At 43.9% G+C, this 25,454-nt stretch overlaps 5 protein-coding genes across 13 annotated transcripts; 1 reads left to right on the top strand and 4 right to left on the bottom strand.

The window, feature by feature from the left end:
• Positions 1-173: 173 nt before the first annotated feature.
• Positions 174-8,183, bottom strand: LOC142897258 (mitochondrial adenyl nucleotide antiporter SLC25A24-like). Of its 2 annotated transcripts, none has more exons than XM_076039438.1 (11): positions 7,529-8,183; positions 4,823-6,034; positions 4,316-4,439; positions 4,108-4,195; positions 3,783-3,894; positions 3,528-3,686; positions 3,282-3,434; positions 2,954-3,067; positions 2,639-2,810; positions 2,194-2,295; positions 174-1,512 (listed from the first exon to the last, which is right to left on the bottom strand). In XM_076039438.1, exons 2-11 carry the CDS (start codon positions 5,015-5,017, stop codon positions 1,310-1,312), a joined length of 1,422 nt encoding a protein of 473 aa, XP_075895553.1. In that variant the 5' UTR covers positions 5,018-6,034; positions 7,529-8,183; the 3' UTR covers positions 174-1,309. The 2 variants fall into 2 exon arrangements, with proteins under 2 accessions (XP_075895553.1, XP_075895561.1); XM_076039446.1 differs by having other exon boundaries at positions 2,148-2,295; positions 2,643-2,810.
• Positions 6,392-9,624, top strand: LOC142897354 (regulator of G-protein signaling 5). Of its 4 annotated transcripts, none has more exons than XM_076039636.1 (5): positions 6,392-6,775; positions 6,857-6,923; positions 7,000-7,056; positions 7,140-7,192; positions 8,169-9,624. In XM_076039636.1, the coding sequence occupies exons 2-5, from the start codon at positions 6,880-6,882 to the stop codon at positions 8,573-8,575; spliced, it is 561 nt and encodes a 186-aa protein (XP_075895751.1). In that variant the 5' UTR covers positions 6,392-6,775; positions 6,857-6,879; the 3' UTR covers positions 8,576-9,624. The 4 variants fall into 4 exon arrangements, with proteins under 4 accessions (XP_075895751.1, XP_075895741.1, XP_075895732.1 ...); XM_076039626.1 differs by having other exon boundaries at positions 6,393-6,747; XM_076039645.1 differs by having other exon boundaries at positions 6,402-6,923; positions 8,169-8,323; positions 8,408-9,624.
• A 992-nt stretch (positions 9,625-10,616) lies between these two features.
• LOC142897271 (Fc receptor-like protein 5) lies at positions 10,617-14,286 on the bottom strand. Its single transcript, XM_076039456.1, has 9 exons — positions 14,135-14,286; positions 14,014-14,040; positions 13,806-13,932; positions 13,567-13,742; positions 12,679-12,856; positions 12,185-12,300; positions 11,830-12,102; positions 11,047-11,349; positions 10,617-10,947 (listed from the first exon to the last, which is right to left on the bottom strand). The coding sequence occupies exons 1-9, from the start codon at positions 14,163-14,165 to the stop codon at positions 10,766-10,768; spliced, it is 1,413 nt and encodes a 470-aa protein (XP_075895571.1). The 5' UTR covers positions 14,166-14,286; the 3' UTR covers positions 10,617-10,765.
• A 538-nt stretch (positions 14,287-14,824) lies between these two features.
• Positions 14,825-18,954, bottom strand: LOC142897207 (Fc receptor-like protein 5). Of its 5 annotated transcripts, none has more exons than XM_076039351.1 (11): positions 18,797-18,954; positions 18,703-18,729; positions 18,297-18,587; positions 17,931-18,221; positions 16,885-17,157; positions 16,236-16,577; positions 15,782-15,820; positions 15,559-15,669; positions 15,432-15,456; positions 15,246-15,342; positions 14,825-14,929 (listed from the first exon to the last, which is right to left on the bottom strand). In XM_076039351.1, exons 1-11 carry the CDS (start codon positions 18,834-18,836, stop codon positions 14,909-14,911), a joined length of 1,557 nt encoding a protein of 518 aa, XP_075895466.1. In that variant the 5' UTR covers positions 18,837-18,954; the 3' UTR covers positions 14,825-14,908. The 5 variants fall into 5 exon arrangements, with proteins under 5 accessions (XP_075895466.1, XP_075895474.1, XP_075895458.1 ...); XM_076039359.1 differs by having other exon boundaries at positions 15,246-15,336; XM_076039343.1 differs by lacking the exon at positions 15,432-15,456 and having other exon boundaries at positions 15,246-15,336; positions 18,797-18,953.
• Positions 18,955-19,266: 312 nt separating this feature from the next.
• Positions 19,267-25,438, bottom strand: tmc8 (transmembrane channel-like 8). Its single transcript, XM_076039286.1, has 16 exons — positions 25,114-25,438; positions 24,771-25,023; positions 24,080-24,228; positions 23,848-23,982; positions 23,704-23,756; positions 23,470-23,609; positions 23,242-23,389; positions 22,304-22,468; positions 22,058-22,209; positions 21,904-21,976; positions 21,716-21,813; positions 21,377-21,563; positions 20,838-20,995; positions 20,585-20,728; positions 19,775-19,853; positions 19,267-19,661 (listed from the first exon to the last, which is right to left on the bottom strand). The coding sequence occupies exons 1-16, from the start codon at positions 25,154-25,156 to the stop codon at positions 19,539-19,541; spliced, it is 2,100 nt and encodes a 699-aa protein (XP_075895401.1). The 5' UTR covers positions 25,157-25,438; the 3' UTR covers positions 19,267-19,538.
• Positions 25,439-25,454: the final 16 nt, after the last annotated feature.

The following is a 25,454-nucleotide window of genomic DNA, read 5'->3' as shown; positions in this document are numbered from 1 at the left end:
TACGTCAGTGTTGACCTGTTATGGATCGTACAAAAGAAATGTGAAGTGTATTTCATGTGTCAGGGAAATGAAAGGCACGCTGGCATTTACGAGACAGTTGCAGGACAGTATTGTATTGACACTAGATTTCTTTCAACTTTACAGTTCCAGGTGGGAAATAAAGGCTCAAATGCTTTTTGTTTGAGAAAAGGCGACATATCTGCCTTCACTTTAATGCCATAATAAATACTGGTACATTAAAATCCGTTGTGCAATAAGAGACATTTCTCAACACAGACAGATGTGAACATTGTGCGTAGGAAAACATAATCTATGATTCTTAATACAGCATTGGTACATTCAGTAACAAACAAGGTCTTTTTGTGTGGCTTATTCCCGCCATCAACTGTTTTAGTGATAATTTAAAAACCAAAACAAAACAAAACAAAAACCCCAGAACTCATTTTCAAGTGTTGTTGAATAATTATTACTTATCTTAGCATTAAAAAAACAACATAACCCAACATCGAAGTGGAGCAGCAGCAGACTCCCTCCTAGCAGGAAGTGGAGCAATCCATTATTTTCACTATAAAATACCTAAAAGGAAAAAGATGTAGGAGTTTACACGACTGACAAGTTTGGCTCTGTTAATTCTCAAACAAGCCCGTGCAAGATTCATCCAAGTTGGCGCAGTGCAGCAAGGGGGACTGAACCCACAAATGTTTACACAGCTGCTGGCATGCATTGCAATGCAATATGTCAGACGCAGAACTGGTTGTAAAGGCTTCCGGTTGTAGAGCAGCTGATCATCGGCAAATTAGTTTGGACTTTCTGGGCCACATGACATTCTGCTCATAAAATAAATACTTACCCATCCCTGAAAACACAGATATAGATTTTTTTTTTTTTTTTTTAAATGCATGGACTGTAAAGTCATGCATTCAGAGTCACTGGGTCAAAAAACATGGAAGGTACTAAACAATAACAAGAAATTTAAAACTAATCTATTAAAAATATATGTGTGTATCAAGTGTAGTAGTCGTATGGCTTGGAGTCTAGTTATTAAAAAAAAAATCACTTACCATTACTGTCATTATAAACATGTAAAAGCTAAAACTGTAACTGCTGGTTCAGGTTAGGCCTCCATGTAAACAAACAACACCTTTTGACCCCAAAAAATAAAAACAATAATCATAGAAATCCACATCCGTGATGGCGGGATCAGGCAGTAAACCGCAGTCAGGGTTCAGAGGGTTCAGGACGTCGTTCATGCCAACAGATCTGCGCATGCGTGCAGCTGAACGCCAGAGCCAGGCCGCGTTGGCCGGCTCTATTTTCCGCTCTTCCTACCCTCGACGTCGACTCCCAGGAAGATCCGCGTGTATTCGTAGGCGACAAACGAGACGGTGACAGCCGGGATGACTTTCAGCAGGTTGGGGGATATCCCCCGGTAGAGCCCGGCCACGCCCTCCCGGGTCACAATGTTTCGAAACAAGTCCGTCATTGAGAGTTTAGGGGCTCCTATCACTGAAACTGAATGGACAGAAAATAAAGGGGAATTTTTGCAACTGTGAATGAAGGCGTAATGGGAATAAAAAAGCACAATATCAGGACCCTCACCTTCTCAAAGTAAGCATAATTCTAGCTGTGATTAAACTAGGAAGAAACCTCTGCTAGCTGCCCGTAGATCAGGCATGGGCAAACTACAGCCCGGGGGATATACACGGCCCGTTTAGCTTTTCAATCGAAATTACATTACATTATATTAACAGTAAGTAAGTCATAAAATAGTTGTATTTCATCCACTTTAAAGAGTCATTTCAACAAAGAGCTTAAAAGACAGATATTTTGTTGTCACGCTTTTGTTCATTTTCAATAAGACATTAAAGCACATATATACACATCTGCTCCTGCTCTGGCTTCTCTGTCAAATTTTAGAACCCGCTGTGGCCCACCAGTCGAAAAGTTTGCCCAATGACATGACGTGGAAACAACTATGAGCACTGCTGCAGCTTGCAGCTACAGAAAAGCTGAAGAAGTGCCCTTTATATTACAACTCGGTGGCTTTTTTTCATGTTAAAAGCAAGATGACGAGACCGCTGAAGGCTTCTATGAGTGGATGTTTCCTCATTAGCTGTGACCCATTATGCGCCCAGTGGTCAACCCACCCTGCGCCTGCATCCGGGTGCGGATCAGTGCCAGAGGGTAACTTGCCAGCTGTCCACACGTGCTGGACACGGCGCCGCAGCCGACAAGCACCACGACCCCGGGGTCGGCCAAACCCCTGTTCCTGTTCAGCCAGGAAAACTTTAGCGTCTGCGGGAAGAAAACCCCCCCCAGAAAAACCAAAAAAACAAGAGAGCAAAGCTACGGTGAGATATGTATTTTTTCTGATGTATTTTTCTGTATCATTAATTTGTGTGCTTTTTTTTCTTTATCATTAATTGTATGTGCTTTCATGTGTTTTTTTCTCTGTTGTTTTATTGCTGTTTGTATAGTGTCCTTGAGTGTTTTGAAAGGTTCTTTTAAATAAAATGTATTATTATCATTAGATGTGAAGAGATGCACCACCATGGCTGAGTGTGTGTGTGTGTGTGTGTGTGTGTGTGTGTGTGTGTGTGTGTGTGTGTGTGTGTGTGTGCACGCGTGCGCCCCTTACTTGCCTCATACATAGCCAGGTCAATGCCTGCATAAGGGATGATGCTCAGCAGGTTGGGAACATAGCCCTTGTAGAAGGCAGTGAAGCCCTCCCTCTGCAGGATCTGCTTGGCGCAGTCTGCGATCCCAGAGTACTGGCCCGTCTGTCCCAGCGTCAGCCGCGTCTTCACCACCTGCAGGGAAACGCAGCAAGGCGGGCATCAAAAGGTGAGGCAACACACGGGAGCGAGACGAGCTGTTTGGGCTCCCGTGAAAACAACGCCGGGAGTTGTGTGACTGCAGCGACACAATCGTGCCTGTGTGTACCTGTTATTACCTCCAGTGGGTAAATGGCGCTCTGAGCTGTGGCTCCGGCCAACGAGCCGGCGACAAACCTCTCGTGGATTTGCAGGCTTCTTGCTTGGTTGCCGCCTCGCATCGCACGCTTGATCTGCATAGTTAAAAGAGCAAAAGGAGGTGGGGTGAGGACGTGTGCTCACCAGCGAACAACATTATTGGAAAAGGCACTGCAATCTAGGAGGAAACTCTCCAGAGCGAGCACAAGCTGCCTCAGAGGATAATAAAAAAAAATAAAAATAAGAGCCTATCGCCTCACAACAGTGACAACATCATTAGCTACAAGAGAGATGCAAAGTCGTCTCCACCTGCTCGTAAGCTGCGAACTTCATGGCGGTTTCGGGGGCAATTTTCAAAACATTCATCCCGTTGCCCCTCCACAGCGACTGCACTCCACCTTCTTTCACCATATTCTGCAAACTCTTCAGCACGTTCCCCTTAAATTCCTTGAACCCGTGGACCTGATCAGAATCAGAATCAAGATGGGGACACGTTCTGTTAAGCAGCGTTCGGTTACTGAAGGCTCGACCTTTCTTTCAATTAACCCAACTGACCTGTCGGAAGACTTTGATTCGCTCTAGTGGGGCGGTACCGGTCCGAGAGACACAGCCGGCCATGGCTCCAGCAATCAGCTGCCGCCACACGTAACCAGACTTCTTCTCCTCCTCAGAGAAATCATCTGGGATTGACAGCTGCTCGCCCGTGTCCAGCATCTAAACGCCCGACACGATGGCGGGAGGAGCAACAATTGAAACCTTCCAGAAGAGGGCACGGAATCTCTCCAAACTGCTTCTGTGTGTTCAATTCACCATGGACCGTTTCCAATAGCGCGCCACATCCTCCATGTTGGCCAGGGGTATAAACAGGAAGTGGTCCCTCCACTCACTCCAGTCGATGGTCATGGTGCCATCTTTGTCCATTCTACAAGACCAGCACAAGAAGACGATAGTTGTAACCATCAGCCATATGTCATTGTTCCTGGGACTGTTATTTATAATTTGGCCACATTTTGATTGATTGGAAATTATTATTTTTTTCCCTTATAACATATCATGTATTGATATTATATATCAAAGCCCTGGGCTGAAAACGAGTCCCACTGTAGTCGTGGATTTCAGGGTGTTTGTTCCTCACCTCTTCAAAATTCTTTTGGCCTCATCAAGGCTGATGTTCACCCCGATGCTGCGTAAAGAGTGCTGGATCTCTGCTGCGTCTACATGACCTGGACAGTCGACGTTCGCACACAGTCAAAGGGAGTTTTGAATGGGGAGTTTGAGCTTTTATCCAAGGGGCGGGGGTTGGGGTTTCTGCTGTTTTGAACAGTGCACCGATTCACACGCACCGTCTTTGTTCCTGTCCAGGTTGCTGAACATGATCTTGAGCTGTTTTTCGTGGGTGCGGAGATACTGGGAGAACTCCTCAAAGTCCAGCACTCCATCCTGGTTGGTGTCTCCATCTTTTACGATCTGAAACAATTTTTTTTTTTCCGTTATCAAGGCCAAGTTGGAAAACAAAGCCTGAATAAAACATTGTATTGTTAGTACTGTTGGGAATCATGAGGTCAAGATTGCCAATCAGGTACAGACTGGACCTTGCAGTAGACAGAAAAGGCTCACAGTCATAAACCTACCCGTTGTGGTATCCAGGTTACGGTAGAGAAAGTGGTCAGACATGCTGCAGGAAGTCAAATTTACCAGTGGTGTCATCCACACCGAAGGCAGTCAGGTGTTGAGGCAAGATAAAGGTTAAGACTCTCATCTTACCTCTGACAAAAATAGCCAGGCAGCGCACTGCTGCCTTTGACACGCACACGACCTCACGCTTGTTATTTAATACGCTATTCAATTACCTTCTCCAGGGAGCTCTTGGAAATCCCTTTGCCTGTGAGTCCGGCCCGCAACTCTTCCATGTCGACGCGCCCGTCTTTGTTGACGTCCAGCTTGTCAAACAGCTCAGCCCAAAGTTTCTCTCTCTCCGGGTCTCGACCAGTCGCGCTGCTGTCCTTACAGAGGGCCTGGGGGAACCGGGTCCACAGGAACCCCATGTCTGGTCCCACACAGTCAGCTGACAGGATTCAAAGGCATTGAGTCAACGAAAAAGTCGAAAACACACTCAAAGTAAGGTTTATTGATGCAGAAGTTACTCTCCAAGGTTTTTCGAATGGTAAAAATGGCAGATACGAGGAGAGGCCATCCTTTTCTATTGGTAGTTCTTTTGCCAATTCCACTTTGATAAAAGTGACTTGTTCATGGCTGTTGTTAATGGCAGTATATGATGTCACAAAGAGCCCTCGCACAGAGTTTTTCAATCTCCTTCAACACATGATCAACAACAATCAGTTTTTGGCAGTCAAAGATTAACCCTTTATGGGGGAGAGAAAAAAAAGTTCTCACAGGAGGCTGTGGACACAGGGCTAAATTGTATGTTTTCAGGAGACCAATGGTAGTGTGCACCTTGTTTAAAGTGATCATAACCTGACCAGTTAACTGGATCATATATCGACAGAGGCAGACAGGTTTGGCAGTGACACGCTGTTTATCTGATTCACACAAGCAGCGAAGGAAGCAGAAAGGTCGTTAGGGGTCTTTTGATCTTGTCTGTGTCCAACACACTGGTCGTGCGTACAGCGCAGGAATATCCAGGCTGCACAATCGATCCCCGATACAATCCAACTGTTCTGCGTCGATCCAAGATAAACAACCTCCTTCAGAGCAACAACATAAACAACGCTAGTTTTTTTTTTTCTTTTCCTAGTTTTTGCCTAGTCGTGTTTAGTTTTTCTCCGAACTCGTCGCCCGTCCATGGTTGGACCAACAGAGGCGGGACCAGACGGAATCAACCACCAGTCCTGCTGCTTCCTGGTTCCGAATTTGACGGCGACCAAACGGCTCCATGTAGTTGCTCACCTGTTGTTGGAAAACTTGGTGCTGGCTGCCACCATTGAGGGGGGTTGTTCTGCTTCCACTTCTTCTTCTCTTGTGGGTTTCAGGCAAGCTACTTTACGCTTTGAAGGCGTGTGGCTGCCCTCCACAGGTCAAGAGCTATTTGGACGTTCCATATCCTTTTATCCGGTCCAATAAAGAGACGTTCAAACGGCTTTAAAGTTGCTGTTTAACCAGTCTGTTGTCGTTCAAATATTGATTTACGATGCAGTTTAAAATAAACATTGTTTGCTTAAGGCTATTTTGCCGGTTAACATGCTGCTTTGCACACAATAAATTAAAACACACACAAATGCACAACTGAATGAGTCAAACTAAACTGACTAGAGATAGAAAATTATGTGAAATCAGTCAGAATTTAAGAAAAAAAAAGTCTTCCAATTTATCAAATCCAATAAATAATCAAAAATGTTTTCACCTGACTTCTTTTTTTTAACCATTATTCTTACGAGGTGAGTTAATTGATATAAGGTCAAAATAATATCCAGTAAAATAGAAGCACAAAGTAGATATTTGTGCAACTGAGACATACGGTATTAAAGAAGTTGTACTGTTATTGTTGCTGTCACAGCAGTGCTGTTACCTAATGTCATTGGATTGTTGTCTTTTGTCTCTATCTTTGCCACCGCCCCCCCTGTGTCAGCACTCCTCTTTCCTGGCTTAACAGTTCGGGTTTTGTTTGTTGCTATCATTTAAGATGATCAAGGAGCCTCAAACACACGGACGGTCGTGATTGTCCTATTATGTATTCCTGTTGACAAGGCTCCCTGGTCCAGGATCACGTACGCCACATCTCTCATCGCCATTCTGCCCACCTGCTTCTCTGATGCGGGTAGATGGGCAGTGCTGATATCAAACAGGTCGACTATATAAGACATGCATGTGAGAAGCTGGACCAGGAGTCTGTGCAAACTGTCTCTGTCTCTCTCTTTTTTTAAAAGCTTGTCCTGAACGACACAGATCGATGTGCAAGGGGTTCTCCTCGCTGCCCTCCTCATGCCTGGTGAAGTAAGTGTGACCACATGTGTGCAGTGTGTAATTGTCATGTGCATACATTTACTGTTGTTTTGTCCATGTGTTTCAGGGCAAAGGAGATGCGGGTGAAGTTAAGCCATCTTGCAGATGCGCACCACAAACCCAAGTAAAACATTTTTTTAATTCAAAAAAGATTCACTCTTTGAAGCAAATAAGATGAAAAATATTTTGTTCTCTCTCCCGTTATAGGGTTCAGAATGAAAAAGGTTTCCAAGACCTGGAAGCTCTGCTCAACAATAAAAGTAAGCAAAGATGTTTTGATTTCTTTGATTCCATACTACTTTAAATAAGCAGCTTAAGTCTGAAACACCATCATTATTTTTAGTAATAGGGCCCAAAATTGCTCGCGACTCCCTTGAAGCAACTCAAAACATGACAGATGTGATGAACATCAAGGCCTCAAAATGGTCATAAGGGATGATTGCGGTGATTTTTGTGTTTAGGTAAAAATAACAATACGCTCTTCAGGAAATGGCAAATTGAGAGAAGTGGCTGTTTTTAGGGGCCGTTTACACGGAGGCGGATTTAAAAAAAAAAAAAAAAAGGCACTAGAAGACATTTACAAGAAATATACTTACAATTACAATAGTGTTTTCCAGAACTTTATTTTTTATTCTGGACTGATGGGGGGATTCTTTCTTTTTTTCCTCTGTTGCCTGCAGTTAGAGAATTTTTTTGTGTGCGTCACAGCCATCATGGCCTTTTCTTGCTTGATCCAAGCATCTCGATGTAGACAAAATGGATGTGAAAGATGGGGAAAGTTCAGAGATGAGAGTGAAACCTTTGAGTGGGAAGATAAATATAAAGACAAGCAAAAAGAGGCAGATTAATTAAACGACTGGCACATATTCACTAACACAACATCGAAACAGGACCATTAAAAAAAAGTTAATTCCTAATTAGAACGTCCTACTCAGTGGCACATGCACAACAATGCCGAATGCTTCAGGTATGGAGAAATACTAAATAAAAATAACAACATGTTATATACCCCATAAACACACATTAAGGAATATTTCATATACGTTGTCGCATCCGATCTTACAAACTTTGTGTCATTTTAGGTGACATTTCAGTCACCTTTTGTAATGAAGTTTGCAAACTCACGGCTCGCCTTAAATCCACGACCAGCGAATCTAATCTTGTCCCAGCACTTCTCACACTTCTGATGACCCCAGCCCCTTTTTTCCAACACACTTTTTACACTCTCCACCTCAGGTGGTCTTCAGGCATTTCGTGGGTTCCTGCGCTCAGAGTTCAGCGAGGAGAACCTCAAGTTCTGGCTGGCCTGCGAGGACTACAGGGGCTCTCCCTCAAAGACCAAAGCCAGCAGCATCTATGGTCAGTTCATCAACCCCGACGCACTCCAAGAGGTCAGTGCCAGGGTGCGACGTGAACGCCATAGAGCCTGGAGTAGCTCTGTGTGGTCTAAACCTGCTGCCCCACCCCTTCCTCAGGTGAACCTGGACGCCGAGACCCGGGAAGCCCTGCTGAAGGCGATGGACTCTGTGGGTGCGGACAGGTTCAATGAGGCACAGCAGAGGATCTACAGTCTGATGGCCAAAGACTCCTTCCCCAGGTTCCTGCGCTCCTCTCAGTGCACAGAGGCCATCACGGCTTTCTGAGCATGCAGTGTAAGGCCCTGCTGGGTTTGTCTTCCATGTGAAGATTGTATTGTACCATTTGTTCCAAAAGCTAGCTTGTGATCGTCATCCTTTATTCTGTGCTGTCATTGTCTTCAACCTTAGTCATAGTTAATGTCTCAAAAATAAGCAATGTTGTTCAAGTAGTCCAACTACTGATTATGGATTACTCCATAAAAAGTAATCTAATTACTTCTTTAACTTCTTTGTTTCATAAGTAATCAATTACTAATTACAAATTAGTTTAGTTAAAAAAAGATAAAGTAATAGTTGAGAACGTCTTGTTTCCTGCACATACCTACACAACGAACCACAATATTCTTTGATTTAGATGAGATGAACTGAAAATAATGTTTGTGTTTCCAACTTCAAACGCAACTGCTGTTGTTTCTTTTTCTGCCGCCATTCTTGTTTTGGTGCATCGCCGCACATCAATGACGTTGCATGCGCGGCTGCTCCATCAGTCTGCAACACAATTGTTTTCAGTTGTTTTTCTAAATTTCAGACATTTTGTGGACAATAAGATATTTTCAGCTTGAAAAAATATTTCACATAAGTAGTGGAATCGTTACTTGATAAAGTAATTATGATATAATTACCATTTTTGCCACAGTAATCCCGTTACATCACTCCATTATTAAAAAAAGTAATTCAATTAAAGTAACTTAGTTACTTAGTAATAGATTACTCGCCAACACTGAAAATAAGTAAGAAGTACAAGCAACTATAAATAATCATGCTCTCCATAAGCATCTATTAAAAAACAACCTTTGTATTCTGTCAATGTGATGAGTAATTTCTTTGTAAACAATCACGTTTGAAAATTAGTTATACTATAAAGTCATTTGTGAACGCGACCATAAAGACCTTTAAGCTTGGACATATTAAGGATTCTAAAAGTCGGCTGTGTCGTCTGAGGCTGCGGAGGGAGCAGCACAGATGGGGTACTTGCTTGAGGGCACATTCTCTGTATTCTCTGTCTGGTTGTGTACATGTTGAGATGATTAAATAAAGGAACTGAACTATATCAATCGATTGTACCAAACACAGTCAATATCAGTCAAAATTTAGTGGTGCCCCCTAGAGGAGATTTGGGTGTACTGCACGGCAAGGAGAAAAAAAGATTACAACAAATTCAGTCCGTATCCCAAATGACGTGTATTTTCTGTATGCATGCACTGAATCATGAGTGTATCATGAGTACATTATTAGATTATTATCATTTTTATCAAACCACGGCTTCCTGTGATGTAAGACACCACAACACAGAACAATCTCAGGGCTGCTCAGCTGGGCCATCCTCCAAAGTTTTCTTCTTTTTCACAATGTGCGGCCATTCATCCTCAGAGATCAGATGACTGACAAGAGAAGAGGAGGATGAGCTAGAAGTAAAAACTTCAGTCACTGTGACCAGGTCAGTGGCTCCATTGCTACTGGTTCATCTCACCTGATCGAATTCCCCACCTGCCACAGTCCAGATTGTATCAGGTCCCTCACTGAACTCTGACAGCTCCTGCGAGGAGAGAGACGACAAGAGCTTGGTTTGGCGATGGCACTGTAGCACAAATCACATCAGTCTCTAAATAATGGAGATGCAGAAATGTTGACTGACCAGCACGCTTTCATACACTCTGTCCGTCTTCCGGGTTGATCTGAGAGGATCCAACACAAAGCTGTCTCATGAAACAAAAATTGCTAGGCACTTCATATTGTGCCATGTTATACATACATGCATAAAGCTACATACAAACTACATAAAGCTGGAGTGAATTGAAATTTCATTACCATCTACAATTCATGTTTGAGGTTTTGCAAAATATCCAGTGGAATACAATCATAAAAGGTTTTACTGAATAAGTGACTAATTGTAAGTAATTAACAGTCTTTATTTTCTTCTTTTGTTATTTTATGTTGGAGATCTGCTGTTGAGTGTGTCTTCTGGTCAAGGCAACGCAGATAAAAGGAGAATGCGACTCACAGGGGTCTCACTTCATCCTGCCTTCGCCCTGAAAGATTAGATTAGAACGAAAACAATAAATAGTCCAACATGTACTTTTAGTTTAGTCAGAAAATATCCATGGAGTGTTTAATTAGTAACATGAAATGTATTTTTTTTTAATTCAGAGATGTGAGGAAAAAACTACTTTCAATTCCTTTGGATGTCTTGCACCGCTAGGAAAATACAAACACTGTGTTGTGTATGTGATTTGTCATTGGCAATACACAACACAAACAGCACTGTGGACACTCACTGATCAGCACACCAGCACAACAGCAGAAGGAGACCAGGAGGACCAGGAAGGTGAAACATCCAAACACAACTACTTGAACCAGTGGGGGCAGGCGGTTCAGCACTGCAGGTGGAAGGCAGAGGGCAGAACCATGGAACCAGAGGTTTTTATCAAGCAGCAGGAGTGGACGGACGGAGGGACGGACGGAGGGACTCACTCTACCTTCTCTGTCGATGTACAGCTTTTTGCTCCTAATGACGGTGGTGTTGTCAAAGCTGTCGGACACTTTGCAGTGGTACGTCCCTGCACTGCCCCATCCCACAGACAGCAGCAGCATGGATCTTTCCGGAAGCTGGTCCACCACGTAGAAGCTGTCTTGGTTGTGCAGCAGCATTTCGTCCAAGAACCACTGGTACCTGAGGTGGGAGCCTTTGGCTGCCTGACAGTAGAGCCTCAGGCCGATCACAGCGTAGTTCTCTCCAATGTCGTATTCGTAGCTCATCGTCACAGGTCCACCAACTGGGACTGGAGGACAGTATATAGTAATATTCAGACCAATAACTGTATATATTATAGATGGACGGAGGTTCTGGTTTCAAAAGGGAGGCTACGCGGAACTGCAAAAACAAAACTGTGCAATGTATCGCTTGGCCAGTAGAGACCGCCAAAAATGTTTGCACTAAGACTTTAAAAATGGCTGTCTTAAAATATGGAAAGGAGCTCTAAATGCAGACCTAAAAAAAAATTGGTGAATTTGTTTATTTTTATTCACGCTACATCACCAGTACAAAATAATCACATAGACCCTAATGTCCATTTTTTCTGATTTGGTCTAATTTTGAGAAAAAGTGTAGTGTAGCCTACATACTACAAAGAACACTAAGCTTCACTTGGCTAAAAACTTGGGGGTCTAGAGAGGCAGGACAACAACAGTGGGGTTGAATCTCTAGTCTCCAGGTTTGTAGACACATCCTCACATTTGCTGGGGTTTGTGTCTGTACCCACCAATTTCTATTGGAATCCTCTCACTGTACGCAATCCGGTTTCCGTTGTTTGCCTGGCAAGCAAACCAGCCCATGTGCCGGCTGAAGACCAGCGGGACCTTAAACGTGGCGTATCTGTCGTCAGCGGTCACGTTGGCCACCAGCTGTGTGCTGTTGTACAGAGAAAAGGCGATGGGCGGAGTCCCTTCGCTCGACTGACAGGTGATCGTGACGGAATAGTTGCGGGGGCCTTTCTTTAGTACCGCAAACGATATCTCAGGCTTTGACACCACGGCTGAAATTGAAAGGGAGAGTTTTTCTGAGAGCACGTTGCAGCGGTTAAGTTCAGAGAGGTAGAGGGTGTTGAGCGCCAAAACCTTTGACTGTGATCACAACTTCAGAGCTGTTGGCGGCGTGGACAAGTGTGTCGTCCAGGTTGTTGACGACATTGGATGCAATGCACACGTAGGAGCCGCTGTCTTGAGGGGATGTCCTGAGGGCGACACACAATGACTGCGTTCGTACTCAGGGGGGAAACATGATTTGATTTTGGAAGGAAGTGGTGGACAACAGGACATGTGGCTGTACTCGCTGCAACACACCAGTAATTTCATTTACATTTTACTCTTAGTCCTTTGGTTGTTTGTACTCTGCTGTCCCCAGAACATTTTCCCTGTGGGGAATTTCAAATGAGTGTATTTTTTATTATTCAAGGTTTATCCTATCAGAATAAAACAGCCAATTTTACAATTTTTAGGGTTTGTAACTTTTCTGGCTCTTTTGGTGACATTCCGTCTAAAAGGAGAGAAGAAGACGTGAAACAAAACCAATTTTGCCATGAGAGCACCTTAACATGAAGTCTTTCACCCACCTGCGGATGTAAACGTGACCCTGGTGCAGGGAAGATGGAGAGACAGGCCGACTGTTCACCAGCCACTCGTAGAAGACATAAGTTCCTCTTTTAACTGAACAGTGCAGTTCGAGAAGTTCCCCCTCGAAGAGCACGGCTGATCCAGAGACGATGTCAATCTCTGGATCCTTTACCTCCTCTGAGGCACAGACAGCGACAGGGGAAAGGGAGGGTGCAAATTAGTATGCAGTTTTTGAAATCCCAGCATTGATTTAGAGAAACAGGCTCACTGCATTCAGTGACACTCCTATGGTATAGACCAGTGTTTCTCAACTGGTGGGTCGCGACCCAAAAGTGGGTCATGGAGCTGTTTTGACTGGGTTCGTGGCTTTGTCAGCAGTTTCAGTTTAAAAAAAAAATAATAATAAAAAAAAATAAAAATAAAAAAAATATATATATATATACACATATATATATATATATATATACATATATGTATTTAAATGCAGAGAGAAAATGTTGGGCATCTATTTCGCAGGACACAATTCAATTCAATAATTTCAACAATTCATTTACTACACATGATAGAAAGTGGGCTAGCATTTTTTTTTTTTTTTTACTTGTGTTGCGACTTCATTATAAGGAAAAATAATGTTGGTCCTGAGTCTCCACCAGTTGAGAACCACTAGTCTAGAAAGAGAACCTAGAAGGCAAGATTGATCAAGTTTGAGTGCTGGTCTAGTTTAGTCATTTTTTTTTTAGCATCATCTCTGTATACACGTCTAAAGGCACCTTGCCATGAAAGTAGCGAACATCGTGACACATACAAGGGACATCCTGCTCAAGTCTATCGCAAGGATGTTGCGCTCATATAATGCACAACATGCCCCTGTAAGCTAAGAGACCCACCTATGACCTTCAGGTAGTGGTCTTTGCTGACAGTTGGCTGGATGTTGGAGTTGTTTTGCGCTGTGGCCATGCACTGCAGGTTGCCATCGTCGGCCAGTTTGATGATTCTGGGGAACTCTGCAGCGTCCCCATACAGGGAGGTGTACTCACCCAAAATCTTGTCCCTGTTCCCCTTCCTGGGAAATGGTAAAATATTTGGACGGATTCCACAAGCATTTTGATGAAACACTTCAACTCACCTGATCAACTTCAGAAAAAATAGTTCATTCTCTGGGTATGTCGACAGGGAACATTTAAAGCTTATGATGTCTCCCACAAAAGCAACAGAGGGGCCTTGCAGCTCAGGAATCCCGAGAGAAAATCTGTCTGTTGAAAATATAAAAAGAAAAATAGATAATGCACAAGAGCCAGAGCAGGAAACAGACACAAACAGCATGACTGAGTTACCGCTCTCACTGCTGCAATAGCCCAACCCTGGAAGAAGGGAAAACGGTCTTACTAACACTCTTTAAAATGTGAACAAAACAACAAGTGCAATGTTGCTGGTTTTCAGAAAAAAATAACTCACCCAGTAAGACAACCAAGATGGCAGAAGTCATTCTTCAAGAATGATCGTTATGTAACTTGGAGTAAGAGTTTTGCATATAATGTCTCTGTCGGATGGGGGAGTTTTGGCGGGTTTGAATGAAATGATAAAACACGCACAAACACACACACACACACACACACACACACACACACACACACACACACACACACAGAAACATGTGCAGAGAGCTGATAGTGTGCACCACACCTCCAGCCATCGGAAATTATGTTTGTTTTAAAAGCAACTTGTAGCTTCCTGCTGTAAAGGGAAATGGGATCATACTATATTTCTTAGAAAGCAGTAAGTTAAAATGCTGTTAATGTGGGGTGGGAATAAAAGTTCATAGTAAAGAGCCATGCCAAAGTTCACCAGCGAAATACATATATAGAAAAAGTCAATGTGCCTGGTTGGGGTGTGAGGGTGAAGAATGTGTGAGCAGATTGCCGTCCTTGAATACACTTTCACCAGTGTGTAATTCAAATGAAAAGACATTATTTGGTAATTTGAACATTTATTTGTAAAAAATAAAGAATAATAATAATAATAAATGGTGAGAGCAGGCCTTCGCTGTGGCTCAGTCCCGAATAATAATACTATGCTGACAGTATACAAGAGGTTGAAAATATAATCTCTCAGTTTGGGAGGTTTTTTTTTCACCTCATTACAACAATAACAAAAAAACAAAAAAACTTCATTTGACTTTAGAGAATGATGTATTGATGAGTGCTGCGGGATCCTCCTTCATCTTCTTCATCATACTGTAACCTCTTCAGTCTAACACAGAGAACAACAAAATAAGCAAGGGGCATATCAAAATTAAAAATCCAACAAAAATAGGAATGAAGAAAATGATGTGAGAACTTTCCAACGTAAACACTTAGCTAACACTTCGTAAATACTCAGTTAATACTAGTGGGTGTTGGCTGTGGTTCATTTTAACTTCCAGGTATCTCAATACTCATGTCCTCTGTACCTTCTGGACAAATGCCTCACAATCCGTCTTTATCCCAAATTTTGTGATCTTGCAGCTATAAGGCCAGTATACTGGCAGTTTTTCATTGAGTGAGTGCGGCTGAGTGAGTGAGTGTACCTGATTGTGAGGGTCACTTTCAGTGGAGAAAGAGTAATTCTCCCTGTGAGCTGACTGTCTCGCGGGCCTTGACAGAGGATGCGCGTCAGATCTGTAACTGGAAGAAAGAGCAGGTGAACAGGTTGGTGTAAGTCCAAGAAGCGGTCATGTCTCCTTAGAGGTCCTTCAAAGAGAAGTGAAGCTTACTGGTACGGTGCGACGTAGCTACGAGCTGTGGGGGGCAAAAAAAAAAAAAGATGCGGATCACTGAAGAGAGAGTCTTCAATCAGGCCAACGCACTTCCGGCCAGCTGGTTTTTAGGTCAGACACGCACCTCGCTTGTGGTCAAACATCCGGTAAATGCAGCACATCCCAACGGCCAGCAGCAGAAGCAGGAAGCAGCAGAAGGTGATGGACAGGATCTCGATGGTTGTCAGGGGAACCTCTGTGTGAAAAAGAAGGAGGCGAGAGCAGCAGAGAATGTGGCGTCAACCACCAAGACGGGTTGTAACGGACTTCGATACAAAAAGAATCCCGTTTTTGTTTTGTTCTTTTACTTGGTGCTGTTTCAGGTGTTGCAGCAGGTATGACCGTGTCTGAGCAGGAGGAGTAAAGAGTGCCATGTGTTGATGGAGGAAGAGTACAGAGATCCCACACAAAGAGGAACATTGAATGGTTAGCTTAGCTTAGCATAAACTTCAAGACAAAAAAAAACAAAAAACGAAGGTAATTGTGCGACATTTGAAACATCAATTATGATCCTATTTGCATTTAATTTGAAGGTGATGGTCCTGGACAGAGGGAGGAGAGCATATATTATACATAAGTACATGAAAAATCATAATAATTATTTTGTTTTTGTGATTGGCTCCAATTTTTAATTGTTAAAGAAAAAAATATCCAAGCAGGGACATTTTGGCACATTTAAAGGGACTCTGGATGCATCATTGAAAGAACAATTTAAAACAAAACTATTAGAGGTCAACAATCTTGTGGCAACAGGCTCCTCACCTGTGACTTGCACCAGAACAGCCGCGCTCTCCACCCAGGCCCCGGCGGCGTCGTAGTTGTCCCGCACCTTGCACCGGTAGTACCCAGACTCCTTTGGGCCGAGCTGGGTCAGAAATAGCGTTCGGCTTTGGTCGGCCGTAGCGTACATGGAGCTGCTGGCAGGCCGGGAGTGATTGTGGGCGTCCTCGTGCACCTCGGGCGGCAGCGGGTCGTCGTTGAAGAACCAGGAGACGTGGGGGAACGTCCCCCTGCTGAGCCGGCATCTGAGTCTGGCCGCAGCCAGTTCTGAGTCGGCACCGTAGAGGTACTCAACGTCCACCATCACTTCACCTCCGACTGGGACTGGAGTGGAGGAGGAATCACTGATCAAAGACCAGAGGTGGTCAAAGTATTCACATTCTGTACCTAAGTAATGCTATGGATACATGTGTTAAAAGAAAATACTCTTGAAAAGTAAAAATACTGATTCAACTCATTTACTCGAGTCAAAGTAAGAAAGTTCAGGTTCTGTTTTGTGCTGAAGTAAAAATAAAAAAAATATATGATTGAGTTGTTCCATTAATGAAACAATACTTTTGTGGACAATTTTGCAAAAATGGAAAAGCTGTGGCACTCTCAATATCTATCTATATATAATAGCAGTTCATACCCACGACCAGAGTGAGGGGCTCGCTCGTCAGCTCCTGCACCTCATTAGCCACATGACAGCGGACCACGCCCATGTCCCGTCCCAGTACGATGGGGACGGGGAACCAGGCCGCGAGGGACTCGGTGGATGTGATGGAACCTGCTTGTCTGTTGTCCAAAAGGAGGGAGAAGTTGACCGGAAGAGTCCCCTGTGACGACCAGCAGGCCACCTTGCCGAGGTAACCGCTCCCCTCTTTGGTGATGGACAGGGAGATCCTGGGCTTGGAGACGTAGACTGTGTGAGAGATGGAGACCAATGAACAAGAAGAAAGAGAAGCAGCATTTTTATGTTTAGATGTTTTTGTCTTTTGTTTTATATGTTGTTGTTTTTTATCCCTTGACGTTTATGCTTAATTTACATTGCAGTAAAAACAGATCATTCGTCTTCTGCCAGTGACACAAATTGATAATTTCGTTAGCCTATTAGCATAGTTGCTTAAGTCATATTTGAACGATTTCAGAAAACAAGAAAAAAATGATTTTTTTAGGCAAGCACATGGGTAAAGTCAGGCAGATATCGCAATTTGGCCAAAAAATGACTTAGGCAATTAGGCTATTAGGCTAAAGATTTGAAAATAATGAAGCGACAAGAAACATAATGAAGTGACACTTTTTGCACCAAAGAGCCAAAGAAAAGAAAACTTTTCAGAAAATGTAATTTTTTTAAAATGAATTTATCTCTTTTTTATAAGCTCTTGACCAATTCAGGAATAGATAATAGTTCACTTAAGACAGTTGTAAGCCTCCATTGTTTTTTTGTTAGTTTGTTTGTTTTTACTGTTGGATGATGCTGAATTTTAATCTAACTACTGTTGCTTGGTATCAAAGAGCACCTCCAGAAAAGTGAAACCTCAAGTAAGAAAGTAAGATAACAACTTAAATTTAAAGATTTAAACTTTGGAGCCTTTTCGGATAAACAAACCCACTGAGTTCAATGTATATTCAAAAGAGAAGCTGACAACCAGCACAGCTGAAGTTGGAAAGTCTCAGGTGCCCTTTGACACTCACCCTTGACTGTCAGCTGGACCGCCATGCTGCTGGAGTACCTCTTGGTGTCCTGCACCATGGACCAAGCCATGCAGGAGTAGTAGCCGGCGTGCTGCGGAGACACCTTATCCATCACCAGCTCGTTCCCCCGGGGACGGAAGAGGGCGGAGGGCTTCACCTCCGTCCTGTTGAAGAACCAGGTGTAGGAGAGGTGAGAGCCCGCTGCCACGCTGCAGCCCAGCGAGAAGCGAGAGCCCTCGTAGGCGACGGGGGGGAAGGGTTCCGAGGTCACCCTGGTGTTCTGCGGCGGAGCTGGGGGAAAAAAATGATCACATTCAGTCGGCAGTCCCAACACGCATTTCTTTTTGTTCTTTGTCGTTCACTCACTGACGACGCTCAGCTGGATGCTGTTGCTGCGCCCACTGCCCCCTGCTGGTGCTGATGCAGTGGCCGTGCAGTGGTACGACCCCTCGGTGGAGGCAGTGACCTTCAGGGAGAACGCCACAGACTCGTTCCTGAGCGACACCCTTCCCCCATCCACTACGTCCTCTCCGTCCTTCACCAGCTCAAAGGTGACCGGCGGAGCGGCACTGGGTGCCACGCATCGAAAAGTCACCCGCGATCTGAGGAAGGCCATGTCAGGACCGGTCAGCACGGCCTGAAGTGACGCCGTCCCATCTGGAGGGAGACAGAATGGTGACGCCGACCTACTGAGAAACAGTTCTTCTCTTTACAACCGAATTAATGTGGGGAAGTTGCAGCCACCACATTGGGATAATTTAAGTACACTCACTTGTGTTGGTCAGCAAATTGGCAAGAGCTGAAAAAAAAAAGTTACAAGTACATTGAATTATTTAGTTCCTGATTAGAACACTCGGCTAACTCACCCCAAATCAGCAAGAATTTCAATGTCCTCAAAATCTTCATTTGTTCATTTATTATTTTTTGTCTTGGTTTCTTCAGACAAAAAAAGAAACCACTACTTCTGTGTTTGCTACTTCTGCGTGTGTGAATACAAGTCTGCGTGTACAGGCTACTGGGTGTTACACATGTGTTCCTAACAGATAACATGGTACATTGCATGTTTGGTGTTTGGTGTTATTTGGGCCCGGTGCTTTGCATGGGTGGTGTCCAGTTGTTAAGGAGCCTGCAGGACTTTTTGAAATCCCCTTATTTCAAAACAGAATGTCTGGTCAGGGATGTGTTTTTATGTTGTTGTCAGGCAGGAATTTAAATTCTCCAAATAGTTAAAAAAAAAAAAAAAATCAAATGACTTAAATAAATACAACAAACATATCCTCTACCAAAGTAGAGGATATGTGTGACATTTTTGTGCATAGGAGTGCCTTTAATTACAGTAAATTACTTCATATTACAAAAGTTTAGATAATTAAGTTCAAACCTTGTTTTAATGTATTTTTCACGTTTACTTGACTTTGAAGATATTTACAGTGAATTGTTTGACTCCTCCCCCTTTTTCATATTCAAGGAGGTGTCCACAGACTGGAGGTGGTAAGAGCTAGTAAAAGATATTCAACATTCAACATTTGCAAAATAAGACCACAGAGTATGACAACACTTTATACATTAACTGAAAAAAGTCTTTCTGGCTTTGTTCCTTCATCCTTTTCAGCTGGAGGACGAGGACTTGCCCCGGGCGTGCGGAGCAGCAGAACGAACTCTGAGTTTGTGTCTTTGTTGTCGCAGCATTGTGGCGTGCTGCTTCACCAGGAAACGCTTATCTGAGCTGCTCTGTGGACAAATATGGACCACAAACAAAGAATGAACACCACACAAACTGGCCTCAAATAAGAAAGCAACCTTTTCTTCTTCATTTTGTTTACGTCCAGGGTTTTGTAACTCACCATCACCAGCATGTCTTTAAGCCTTTCAATGGCCTTCCGATTGGCCCGCCCGCGAGACACGAAGGACGTCAAGATTATACTGCGGGAAAGCAAAAAGTTGCATTCAGGGACGAGCCGGTCGGATGAAAGGATTCAAATGCTTCAACGTCCAGGCCAATCAAACAGAGCTTTACAGGGAAACAATGCAATGATGGTTTTATTAAGGGATGCACCGATACAGCGGCCAGTATTGGGTATCGGTACCGATACTGGGGTTGAGTACCCTAATCCTACTCGTAAAATACGTTATGATACCATGACACCGATACCAGTTGTAAATGTTCGTATATGGCAATTTTGTCAAATTTGTGTTTTACAGCAGTGAACCTTGTGACAGTCGCCCTGTTATAGAAAAACCTGAGGAATGGTGTTCAAATATCAGAACATCTCTGGAAAAAAAACAAAAACATATCAAAATCAAGTAATTATATAATGTATATTATGCAATAGGCAACATATAAGCTATGGCTTCTGCCTGCACCTTTTTGGTTCCTTTCAGTTGTATTCTTGTATTATTCTTGTATTAATATTTTTGTTTTTTTCCGTAATTTACATGCTAATGGATGATGAACCGAAAATAAAAATAAATAAATAAATAAAAAATAAATAAATAAAAATAAAGCAATAGACAAGTCCTCAGTATCAGTATTGGTGAGTACGACATGCAAGAACTCGTACTCTATTCATTCTGAAAAAAGTGGTATTGGTGCATCCCTAGTTTCATTCAAACTAGAATAACTCAGCTGGGCTGCACCCCCAGTGTGTCCTCACATCTCAGCCAGGATGAGTGGCAGGGCGAAGGCCTCGGAGGTCAGGTAGTTGAGGGTCGTCTTAATCGGTACGGGGAGATTTTTTACACACTCTCTCATCACACTGACCACAGTTTCTCCACCTTCAAACAATCCACACGAGGTCCTGAGGGACGAGGAGCGAATAGGAGAAGTGACCGCAGTTATAACATATTTCAAATAAAAAGATGAATCAGCACTCGTGCTTGGGGATGGATGCATGAGAAAAAACATACACGTTTCTTTCACTGTGGGCTACATGTGGGTGAAAATAGAAGCCCAGTGCGACGGAGGCCATCAGGAGGCCGAGCAGCAGCATGAAGTGAAACAAGACAGAGGTGTTGGAGCCCCGGAACATCCTCTGCTCTGCCATGCAGCACCGCAGCACAGTGAACTGGGCACAGCGAGTGGAGAGAGACAGACAGGGAGGTTTGTGTAGGAAAACACTTGTACAGAGTGTGGAAACAAAAGAGAAAGACAAATATTAGAACACACACACGCACACAGTCACACACAAACACAAACCACAATTTATTTGGTTGCTGTGTTTGATAGTAGTGTGTGTGTACTTTGGTATTATTTGTCTGTATATGGATCAAACCACATAATAATAATAATAATAATAATAATAATAATAATAATAATAATAATAATAATAATAATAATAATAATAAAACGTCATGTTAGACATTGAGATTATTTTTCTTAATTTTATATTCACAAACGTCTGCTTCTTTGTGTCCCCCATTGACAAAAATTGACAGAGATCAACAACCTTTTTGATGTAGAAGGTGGCCGTCAGTGTGACAGTTACTATCAGGGGCAGCAGAGGGCAGTAGTAGAGTCCCACCCAGGACACTGTCTGACTGTAGACCAGGTCCAGCACGTTGAACGGGATCAGGAAGATTTGCCTTCCGACCCACCGGGCCATAAGGGACGAGGGGTACTTCTGCCACAACAACCTGTCAGGCGTGCAGGATTAAAAAACAACAAAAACAACAACATCTAACTGAACCAAACTCTATGTCCATCTTTCTGCTGAAATGACAACCATGACTAATAGAGAGAAAGCAGCAGCAGACTGCGGCTGCTGCTGAACGTCACGCCAACCCACATCCTGGGGTAGTTCAAGAAGAAAGTGGCACAGAAGGAGGTGAGGAAGTTGAAGATGCACAGCTTGTACATCTCCCGGCCAAACTTGTTCTCCCTGCACTGGAGAGGGGCGACAGAAGCAATTTGTTAGTAATAATGACCAGTGACTGCGATAAGTAAGGGGAGGGGACGCCAATCTCCCAAACTCACGTGCTGGCTCCCCTCCGTCCTGAAGACAAAGAACAAATAGATCCCCAGCGAGGCCAGCTTCAAGAAGATGCTCCTGCAGGAGAAGCCAGAGTGAATCCAGCTGAAAGAGCGATGCCCACCGCGCCTTCCGCCTTCCCAAGAAACCGTTCCCTACCTCACGAGCGTGGCGTTGACCTGCGTGGTGAAGGAGTAGTCCTCAAAGGACGAGATCTTGCGGAAGACGTGGGGCAGGAACAGGTTGACCGCGGTGATGGTGATGGGGGGCAGGTACTGCAGGAAGAGGCTGACCAACCAGTGGTGTCCGCTCTGAAACAGATGGCCCACACACACAGCGTTTTGCTCCCCTTGGCCACCGAGCAAGGTGAGTCACGTGAGGCCTCCCGATTTTCAAGTGTCTCACCTCGTCCTGAGACGTCCTGGTGGCGAAGTAGATAAGGAAGAAGGCACCGGCCAGCAGACACAGGACGGTCACGTTGAGCACGAACCTGAGCATGTAGAGACGCACCTTCTGCCCCAGCGTCCGCTGAGCCACGCGCTGGGAGAAGCTCTGCTCCTCCAGAAAGAGCTGAGACACCGACAGCGAGGGTTTGTCAGAATCAGAAACCCTCTCGAAATATTACTACAATCAGAAATAAAATCCATCTTAGACTTCACAATGTTTACCACCAGAACTACAACCTGGTTAAAGACAAAACAAAACTGTAAATCGTTTGTATACTGTGTATACTGAGAAAGAGTAAATGTTTCTTATCTTCAGATAAATGCATTTATTGGATCATTGAATTATTGAACTGTATGCCGTGTTTTTTTTCATAATTGGTGTTTATTTTATTGTACTGCAACGTTGTGGAAAAGCTCAACTGGGCCGGGGAGTAGAGTTGCGAATGAGCATTGACGGGCTACCAGTTTGCTAGACTCTCCTGAAATAACAAAACTCTCTGGGTTATATTTTATTATCAATGATACCCATCTAGGTGAAGACACTTTATCAAGTAAATGAGTTCTTGATAATTATCAACAGTGGCTTAACAAGGTTGGATAAAATGGAATTTTAGATGCAGCACAACGAGTTGTGCAATTTTTCAAACAGGCCTGCGGGCATGTGGTCGTTGAGGGCTACCTGGTGCCCGCGGACATCACATTGGTGACCCCTGCTCTACATGCATCAAATCATCTGCAAGCTTGTAGCTATATAAGAATTAATTGTCCCTGTCAAATGAATGAATAAATAAATAAATAAACCGCAAACATTGCTTGCACATTTCTTAATCTTCAACAGGATTTCTATGATTTTTTTGCTGCAACGTCGGCAAAAGGTGACTGGCTTCACTTTTTTACCTTGAGATCGTTTCGTATGAAGCCTTGCTTGAGGGTGGCAGAGCCAGGGTCCTGGATGGTGAAGTCCCAGCCGCAGAAGATCTTGTAGGTCACGTTCACGTGGTAACGCTTGCCAAGCATCCAGGTGTGCTTGTATCCGACCGTTGTCCTGTTAAAAAAAATGTGAAGGTGAGCGGCTTGACTTTGAAAGGGAGCATCTCTTCCCGCAGAACCGACTGGGGCCCTGACCTGCGGACCTCCAGGATGAGGCTGAAGAGGAGGATGCTGAAAATTCCCGCCAGATACAGCAACGGTGTGCTGACGCAGCCCAACTTCTGAGTACTGGGGGTGTAGAAACCAAAGAAGACCGGGGAGCGATCCAAGTAGCCCTGCGGACAGAGGGAGATGTTTGGACGACTGTGAAATACATTAAGTACCAAAAAAGAACGCAGAGAGCAAAAATTAGTTGGAAAGCTTTTTTACCGTTCCTAAGAAGAAATCCAGAACCGAGTCGTTGCCACCAAACTTCAAAGATTCTGTAAAAATCCCAGAAAGGAAAAGAGCAGTACTAGCGGTCAGTTTTTAGGCTGTTTGTTTTATTTTTATTCATATTCACTGCAAACTCACCAATGTCGATGCTCCTGCCATAAAGAGCCGTCGGCCCCAGGATGAATCCACCGATGAGAAGACAGTGGAGCAGGTTGAGGTAAACCAGATATCTGAGGAAAACAAAGTAAGCCTTCATGCCGACGCCAAACCTTCCTGCAACAGACAGGGGACAGTTAGCATCTCTGTGTGACGACAGGGGAAATAAAAGAAAGAAATATGTTATAAATGTTCCTACATGGTACTATCGTACCTTCAATAGCATGCAAAGTGTGCTGCCACGGTATCAGATGTGACAGAGCGCCACACACATGTTCCCAAACCCTCTTCCTGCTGATACTCTGACTCTGCCTCCAGGAGGCCCAAGAACCGATGTTCCTGGTTTGCAGCTTCCTTCGGTCCCTGCACAACAGCGTCAGTGGGGAAGTCTTAGGTCATATAACTTTTAATTGCAAGTTCAAAGCTGAAGGCAAAAGAATAGATAGATAGATAGATAGATAGATAGATAGATAGATAGATAGATAGGCAATTAGTTTATCTGTGCTTTAAAAATGAAAGAAATCAAGAAATGACTTGTGAAAGATTTTATATACTTTCTATTTTTGATCTTGTGAGTATTTTTTTCTATGCATAGATAACACTCTTCTATAGTTGGCTGCATGGCTTCTACCCAGCACTTCCTGTCCCTCCACTCCCACCCCTCACCCCCACCCCCTGACATGCACACCAGGCTAATTGGCACACTCAAACTTCTCCTGATGTTGCTGTTCATTTAACAGTCCCACAACTCTGTCCCTCAAACACTTCAAAGACAATCCATGGGTCAACTCTTTAACTCAGACAAGTGCAGTGGACTGCCAGCAAAGAAAATTCAACATCAAAGCTGAATGACTCAGTGGACTAAAAATAAGCAGATTATCGGGGTGTCTTGCAGCCCCACCCACCTGGCGTCTCGCTTGGCCTGAATACACATGGTCAGGTTCCTGATGGGCAGTGTAGATTCCTTGTCTTTGAGGGGTCTGGGTAGGGGTCCATGGCTAACATTGTCCCCCGACTCTGGACCAACGTTGCGTCTCTCCCAGGTGCCTTGACTTTCGTGCCCAGACCTGGAGGCCTGGACACTGGGCAGTTGATCATATATCTCAGTCTGGTAGTACTCACAGGAGTCCGACGAAAGGGAGGATTGCATGCTCTCATCTGGAGTTCAAGGGACAAGTTGCACTTTTGTTCATAAATGGTACAAAGGCACAAGAACAGACTGCAAATTCAAAGTTTTCGTCCTCTTACCTGACAGGAGTCTCATAAAGTTGACACCCCCTTGCCCCTCCATTTTTTCGTCGTGTAGTCCCCGCTCAATAGCAAAAACCACACGTGTCTCTTCGTGTACAGGCTCAAGATTCCAAAGAAAACTGCATCTGAAGACCTATAAGAGGGCAACAGAAAAAACGCCACTTCCGCAATTTGTCGGCCCACAGTCGTTGAGGCAAATCTCCTCAACAACTGGTGCGCTTTCCGGCTGTTTGTGCAGATGCAGGAAGTCATGTGACAGGGTGCAAGGCATAGTGTTGTGTGGGTCGCCAAAATTAACCCTCACAAATAAGCACTCAACAAGGCATGCTCAAATAAAA

This window comes from Nelusetta ayraudi, unplaced genomic scaffold (assembly GCF_046127955.1).
Source record: "Nelusetta ayraudi isolate G7.1 ecotype Tasmania unplaced genomic scaffold, CSIRO-AGI_Nayr_v1 ptg000004l, whole genome shotgun sequence".
NCBI classification, from domain to species: domain Eukaryota; kingdom Metazoa; phylum Chordata; class Actinopteri; order Tetraodontiformes; family Monacanthidae; genus Nelusetta; species Nelusetta ayraudi.
Note: the sequence above shows the minus strand (reverse complement) of the source record. Positions and strands in the feature narration are given on the sequence as shown.

Coding starts and splice junctions, on each gene's coding strand:
- LOC142897271 (XM_076039456.1), bottom strand. CDS start 14,165: ATGACTTCTGCCATCTTGGTTGTCTTACTGG. Junction 14,041..14,134: donor CATCTTGGTTGTCTTACTGG/GTGAGTTATTTT, acceptor CCCTTCTTCCAG/GGTTGGGCTATTGCAGCAGT. Junction 10,948..11,046: donor GCTGTACATCGACAGAGAAG/GTAGAGTGAGTC, acceptor TTCCACCTGCAG/TGCTGAACCGCCTGCCCCCA.
- LOC142897258 (XM_076039446.1), bottom strand. CDS start 5,017: ATGGGGTTCCTGTGGACCCGGTTCCCCCAGGCCCTCTGTAAGGACAGC. Junction 3,435..3,527: donor GAATCAAAGTCTTCCGACAG/GTCAGTTGGGTT, acceptor GATTCTGATCAG/GTCCACGGGTTCAAGGAATT. Junction 2,811..2,953: donor GCGCCATTTACCCACTGGAG/GTAATAACAGGT, acceptor GTTTCCCTGCAG/GTGGTGAAGACGCGGCTGAC.
- LOC142897354 (XM_076039636.1), top strand. CDS start 6,880: ATGTGCAAGGGGTTCTCCTCGCTGCCCTCCTCATGCCTGGTGAA. Junction 7,057..7,139: donor GATGCGCACCACAAACCCAA/GTAAAACATTTT, acceptor CTCCCGTTATAG/GGTTCAGAATGAAAAAGGTT. Junction 7,193..8,168: donor AGCTCTGCTCAACAATAAAA/GTAAGCAAAGAT, acceptor TCTCCACCTCAG/GTGGTCTTCAGGCATTTCGT.
- tmc8 (XM_076039286.1), bottom strand. CDS start 25,156: ATGGAGGGGCAAGGGGGTGTCAACTTTATGAGACTCCTGTCAG. Junction 25,024..25,113: donor CTTTATGAGACTCCTGTCAG/GTAAGAGGACGA, acceptor CTTGAACTCCAG/ATGAGAGCATGCAATCCTCC. Junction 22,210..22,303: donor CCAGGACGTCTCAGGACGAG/GTGAGACACTTG, acceptor CATCTGTTTCAG/AGCGGACACCACTGGTTGGT.
- LOC142897207 (XM_076039343.1), bottom strand. CDS start 18,836: ATGAAGATTTTGAGGACATTGAAATTCTTGCTGATTTGGG. Junction 18,730..18,796: donor GAAATTCTTGCTGATTTGGG/GTGAGTTAGCCG, acceptor TTTTTTTTTCAG/CTCTTGCCAATTTGCTGACC. Junction 15,670..15,781: donor AACACCTGAAACAGCACCAA/GTAAAAGAACAA, acceptor TTTTTCACACAG/AGGTTCCCCTGACAACCATC.